This window comes from Lipotes vexillifer, unplaced genomic scaffold, assembly GCF_000442215.2.
Source record: "Lipotes vexillifer unplaced genomic scaffold, Lipotes_vexillifer_v1.1 scaffold325, whole genome shotgun sequence".
Taxonomy (NCBI): domain Eukaryota; kingdom Metazoa; phylum Chordata; class Mammalia; order Artiodactyla; family Lipotidae; genus Lipotes; species Lipotes vexillifer.
Window position 1 is genome coordinate 2738981 of NW_006799313.1, and position 6524 is coordinate 2745504.

Consider the following 6524-nt stretch of genomic DNA (forward strand, 5'->3'; position numbering starts at 1 on the left):
CCCGTGTTCCCTGCATCGGCAGGCGGACTCTCAACCACTGCGCCACCAGGGAAGCCCCAATACTTATCTTTTTATTTACTGTTATTTTAGTTGGATTTGGGAGGGAACAAAGAAAACTGTATGTTCAATTTGTCATGTTTAACTAGAAATCATTAAACCTTCATCTTCTTGCCTTTGTCTTAAAATAGAAGAATTTTAGAGATCTCACAATAGGGTGGCTGTGTGGTACAATTTACCTTATTTTGTTGCATGTTCATTTGTATATTTGTTTATTGATCCACTTAACAAATATTTATTGGGTGCTTATTGCTATATGCCAGGCTTTGTTCTAGGCATTTTGTTCACCTTAGTGAACAAAAGAAAGATTCTTCCCCTTTTTTTTTTTTTGCGGTACACGGGCCTCTCACTGTTGTGGCCTCTCCCGTTGCGGAGCACAGGCTCTGGATGCGCAGGCTCAGCGGCCATGGCTCACGGGCCCAGCCGTTCCACGGCATGTGGGATCTTCCCGGACCAGGGCACATACCCGTGTCCCCTGCATCGGCAGGCGGACTCTTAACCACCGCGCCACCAGGGAAGCCCCCTTTTTGATGCTTACAATTTAGAAGGAGGAGACAGACAATAAATAACAACAAATAAGTAAATCTTATGTTATATTAAAAGGTGATAAGTGCTATGGAAAAAGTATGGCACAGGTTGAGGGGAAGTGAAGGTTTGGGTATGGAGCAGGTTGTAGTATTAAAGGATATGTCCTTATGAAGGAAGTAAAATTTGAATAAAGAATCCCTCTTGCTCATGTGTTCTGTAATAGAACTGTAAAGACATTATGTAACCCCTTCACTTTTTTAAGTTGACATTCATTTATATTTTTTCATTATAAGTTTAATTGTAAAGGATTTAACTTTTAGCACTTGTTAAATATTGATATTTTAAAACAAAACTCATACTTCTTTTAAAAAGTGTAGCCAGTAGAATTTTAACACTATAATGAGTTTATATATGTCATCATCCATTTAAAGAAAAATATATGAACAAGTTCTTCGTTAATACTCTACAGAATACACAGATTTATTGGCTCATTGGATTTATGTAAAATGACCACCTTAGAACCTAATTGGTGATGGCAAGCCTCACTGGCAAGCCAGTCAGTCAAATCAGACTTGTTTTATAATATGTGATAAGAGTAGCATAAACTATATTGGAATACATATTTCATGATGTGGTTTGATAAAATAGGTTTTTAACTGCATTAATGAATAATACATACTTAATCTATAAGTAAATCACACAGAAGTTTTATCTGTGGAATTTCTTCAGTATATCTTGTAAAAATTTGGTAATGGTTCACATTCCAGTTATATTTAAAATAACCAAGGACACCAATCGGTATTGCTCTTTTATTTGTTCTCCTGGTCTCTCTGTGTAAGTCTGTTATACAGATCTCTACCAGAAGTGCTCTGTAAACTGTTCTTTTAATGAAAGAATGAATATTTTTACGACAGCAGTTCCCAATTACTTATCTGCTAAAGAATGTGCAATAGCTGCTCATAACTCACAAGCAAACATCTGTATAGCTTAGCCTTTTACTGAAGACCTTTCTACATCCTACTTTTTCTAATTTTTCCCATTAATCCCATTATAAATCGTTTGTTCCAACTGTGCTGGCCCTATGTGTCTCTGCTGACATGTCTTTTCCATCTTAGAATGGTTTTTCCTCATTTTTCCAGCTGCTCTTCCGGGAATCCAGCCTCACTATCCTAACCCCCACAGCCTCTTCTTTCTTGGAATTTCAGCGGCACTTCTCATAGATCTCTTTTGTTCCTAGTTCTTCACTTTCTACCTCAGACAGATGTGTTATAACAATGAAGACAGTCACCTAATTTTCATTAAATTTTGTGAGTTTATACTCTGAAATACTTCAGAGTGAGAGAAAATGAAAACTAGGTAGAATACTGAGATAGACTTTTGTAGCAAGTAAAAGCTGATACTTTTTTCTTTTTCCCAAAATTTTCCCTAATACTTTTTAAACCACATGAGCAAGAAAGAAAAGTAAAATTTAGGGAGATTTCATAATTTTTAGTTATTTACCTTTGTTGGAAAATAAAAAGAAATTTTAAAACTTGGTTAATTCTACTTTGTAATGTCACTTTGTAATTTTTCAGGAATACAATAAAATAAACTGTATAGAATTATTATTGTAAGCACATTTTGATTAATTTCTTTTCCCTTTGAAGGTCCAAGGGATGTCCTTCATAGCAGCAGTTCTCATTCTCAACTTGGAAGAGGCAGATGCCTTCATTGCATTTGCAAATCTCCTGAATAAGCCATGCCAGTTAGCCTTTTTTCGTGTGGATCACAGCATGGTATGGACATTTGGAATGAATTGTGTTTTTCTTTGACTGTCAGTTTCTATAGTCTGAATGCCCTTTTAGAGTGAAAAACAGTAATTAGAAGACTAAGATAATCTGATCTAAAATAAGCTTTTCATTGAATTATTATAGTTTTATGAATGCTTGATGAAAAGACTCAGAGATGTTAAGCAAGATTTTCTATTACTATTAAGGATTTATTTTCTCTATTTCTAGAGTATACTCTTAAATAATTTTGTTGAAATTTCTATCTTTAGATGTTGAGATATTTTGCAACATTTGAAGTATTTTTTGAAGAAAATCTCTCCAAACTGTTTCTTCATTTCAAATCTTACAGTCTTACACCAGACATATACTTGATAGACTGGTAAGTCATAAGATATGTAAAATATAATTATTAAAAGGAAACAAAGTGTAACTTTTTGCCTAGAGTAAATTTCATGCACAGTACCATACATATAAAAAGCTCTTCGCTTACATGTAGAGAAACTCTCATATTTTTGTGGGGAGGCATGTGATTAAGAGCATGGACTGTGGGTTGAAATCAGAATCCCTCAGTTTGTGTTTCAGTTTCCTAACTATAAAATGGGAATAATAATATCTATATCTTGAGTTGTAGTGAGAGTGTTTTGCATGGATTATCTCATTCAGTGCCTGGTACATAGTAAGCTCTCAGAAAGAGTTACTTGCTGTTCCTTTAATATTCTTAACACCAAGGGCTTATGATAGTTATGATAGTGTTTCTTTATCGAGGGCTTTGTTTTTTTCCAAGGCCTTATCCAGCTTTCTGACCGAGTAATGATGCCTTATTGTCTTTTTTCAACTTTACAATTCTAGCTCTTCTGTTTTAACTTGGAAATTTTGCCTAGGACTCTGGTGAGCAGTAAAATCGATTATAGAGAGGGGGGTGAACTTTTCCCAAGAGATGGAGCAGTTGATCGTAAGATAGACTGTTAGGAGTACATGTGAAATATTTAAACCTTAAATCCTAATCATTAAACATCAGTGGGTTTCATATAAATGATATTGTTTTAGTATGGAAAAATAAATTAATAATGGCATTGATCAAGTGTCTTTCCAGTTGTTTGAGGTTTATTTAATTTAGGCTTTAAAAAAAAAACTAAGTTATTTTTCAGTGTATTCTCTTCCATTCCCATTAGGAACATTAGAATTCCGTTGAGTAGGACCCAAGATCATGGGGAGAGGGTTTTATAATATGGAACCCAAGGGACCAAGATCAAATCTGTAAATCTGTAAAAGAAGGGGGGAAAAAACTCCTCAACTGTCCCTCTTAAGGACTGTGAACATGAGGCAAAGCAGGATCACAATTGATAAAGGGAGCAGGATGGAATTAATACTGAGTACTGTATACTAGAAACTCCCTAGGCAGTACTGGTACGCTTTCTCATTTTGAACAGTGAATTAGTATTCTCTGTACTACCAAGAGTATGTTTTTTGTTATGCAATTAAATGTGTTTATAACTTAAGAAGTAGACACAGATTTTTGTTTCACTGCCTCTGTTGAGCTTATAACATACGAATCCCAGGATCAGTGGTGCAAGAAAAAAGAGGAATAAATGAGTGGCAGTGCTAAAAGGAATTTTTTTCATTTTTTAGTGGGAGAGCCTTTAGTTTCATTGTTCACGCACGTTTCATCAGCAGTACCTCAGATAAACACAGTCTGTGTAAAAATGTGTACCTTCTTTGCCAAGGCAACATCAAGAGAAGTTCTCTAGCACCTACTCTCCCTACTTCCTCAACCAGAGTGCTACCCCAGAGTACCACTGGATAAAGACTTACATGATCAAACATTATCAGAAAGGATGTGAAAAACCATTTTGGTGATCCTATTGGAGGGTATACATGCTCCAAAAGAAGTAGTAAGTAAAGTTTGGTGAAGGGAAAACAAAACAGTGGATGTTTGTGGAAAGAGAAAAGAGGAAAATCAGACTTTATGGTTTTGTATTTAGGTTACTAAAAGATGGTACTTGGTTTCCTCATACAGTAGTAAGAAGTAACTTTTATTGAGCATTTCTTATGTGCCTGGCACTATTCTAAATACTTTACATTTATTAACTCCTTTAATTTTCAAAACAATTCTGAGAGGTAATTTTATGTTGTTTACTAATGAGGAAACAAACTGAGGCACAGCAAGGATGAGTATCTTACTCAAGGTAACACAACCAATAAGTTGCAAATCTAAGATTCACACTCAGGTATTCTGATTTCAGAGCCCATACCCTTAACCATGAGGTTATTCTGCCACTCTAGTTTGTATTAGGCCGTATCTCGATGTAAGGTTGTAAATTCACATACTTTTGTTATTTATTACTTCATTTCCAACTACTCACGTTCTTTGAGCGAAGGAGCCATATCTTATTTGCCTTTTTCACCCTAATTAAGCACTGTTCTTTTTATATAGAGATACTTAATGAGTGAGTGAATAAATGAATGAAAAATTCCAATGACTTTTTCCCCCTAATTTTAGGATCTTCACACTATATAGCAAATCACTACCACTTGATCTGGCCTGTCGAGTCTGGGATGTATTTTGCAGAGATGGGGAGGAATTTTTATTTAGGACTGGATTAGGAATCCTCCGATTATATGAAGATATTCTCCTACAGATGGACTTTATTCATATAGCACAGTTCCTAACTAAATTGCCAGAAGATATCACATCAGAAAAGCTGTTCACCTGTATTGCAGCCATTCAGATGCAGAATAGTACCAAAAAATGGACTCAGGTAGAGTGACATTTTCCTACTTGTAATAGACGTATAAAAAGTTTATTTCTTGTAAAAAAAAAAAAAAGTCATGTATTTCTCAAATATTAGTGCTTAAATTTTTAAAAAACTTACAAAAATAATTTTTGACTTCGAAAAAAAAAAAAAGAATTGCTCTGCTTTCACCTCTCCAGACTTATGGCTTTGTTTTTATGTAAGTCCAGTAATATTTTATGAGTTTAGTGAAGTACAGCCTACAATAGTCACGTATTTGCCAGGGCAATTGTATAATTACCTTGGTGTTTCAGATAGACAACAGTTGTTTTTAAATACCTGATGTGTACTAAGGGTTTGCAATAAAAAGAATGTAATGTATGATCCTGACTTTTTAGATGCTTAGTCTTGTTAGGGAAGCAGATATATTGGAGGGAAGCAAATATATTGGCAGTCGAAAGTTAAATGACATAAAAAATAGTGTTAACACTTGCTCCATGAATGATAGCCAGTAGGCATTATAAGCTCTCAAGTTTTATTGCTTATGAAAATGAAAATGTAAGAATATTGGTCCAGAGGATGTTTTGTTACCTAACAGTAATTTTATAATATTTGGCAAGTGATGAAAACTGAAATCTAACTATATATTCATAAAATTGGGTTGAAACAAACAAGAGGATTTGAGAATGGCAGTCTTTCAGGGGACAGAGTTATGTATACTAAAGCTTTTTCATGTTAATAAACTATAGTTTTTAAAATCTCTTTAATCTGCATGGTAGTTTTTTTGAGGATTAATGTTCACTTTATATAATTTCCAGGTCTTTGCATCTGTGATGAAGGATATTAAAGAAGGAGACAAGAATAATAGTCCAGCTCTGAAAAGCTAATCTTCAAAATTAACAGACTAATTGCAATATTAAAAAAATGTTTTTGATAAAAGTATTTTGTTTCCTATGTAAACAACATGGAAGAAAATGTTGAAGAAAGCTAAGAATCAAGACTTGGAAAACCGCTGATTTTGAATTCCATGGCTGAAGTAAATGAGTACCTATTGACAGTATTAATAAAAAAGTATTTTATAGGGAGAGCCATTTTACAAAGAAAAAGTTTAAATGGCTAGTTCATACTCCGTAATTTGGAGTGAACAGTTTAATGCAATAAATTTTTTTAACAGCTTTGGAGATAGTTCAAATTTTTACATCTTTTCTTTTTTAACAATTAGCATAAAGGAGGAGCATAACAATTAGCACTTTGGAGGTCAGAACAGGATTGTTAAATACTACTTTAACTTCCAAAATACTATCTGAAATAAACACCTTAGTACAGATATTATCTCCAGTTCCACACTTTTGAAGATATTATAGACCAAGAATAAGCAATGTTGATTGTAAATTATTTACGTCACTGAAGTTGTTTATCTTCACTCACAGGTTGGGGC

The 6524-nt window shown here is 34.1% G+C and overlaps 1 protein-coding gene across 1 annotated transcript in view; it reads left to right on the forward strand.

Moving 5' to 3' along the window:
• Nucleotides 1-6271, forward strand: part of TBC1D12 (TBC1 domain family member 12) — an 89253-nt gene extending 82982 nt beyond the window's left edge. The window contains exons 10-13 of the mRNA XM_007471587.1: nucleotides 2232-2360; nucleotides 2624-2733; nucleotides 4855-5113; nucleotides 5905-6271. Of these exons, the coding sequence (XP_007471649.1) occupies nucleotides 2232-2360; nucleotides 2624-2733; nucleotides 4855-5113; nucleotides 5905-5973 (567 nt within the window). The 3' untranslated portion in view covers nucleotides 5974-6271. The remainder of the gene's footprint in view (nucleotides 1-2231; nucleotides 2361-2623; nucleotides 2734-4854; nucleotides 5114-5904) is intronic.
• Nucleotides 6272-6524: the final 253 nt, after the last annotated feature.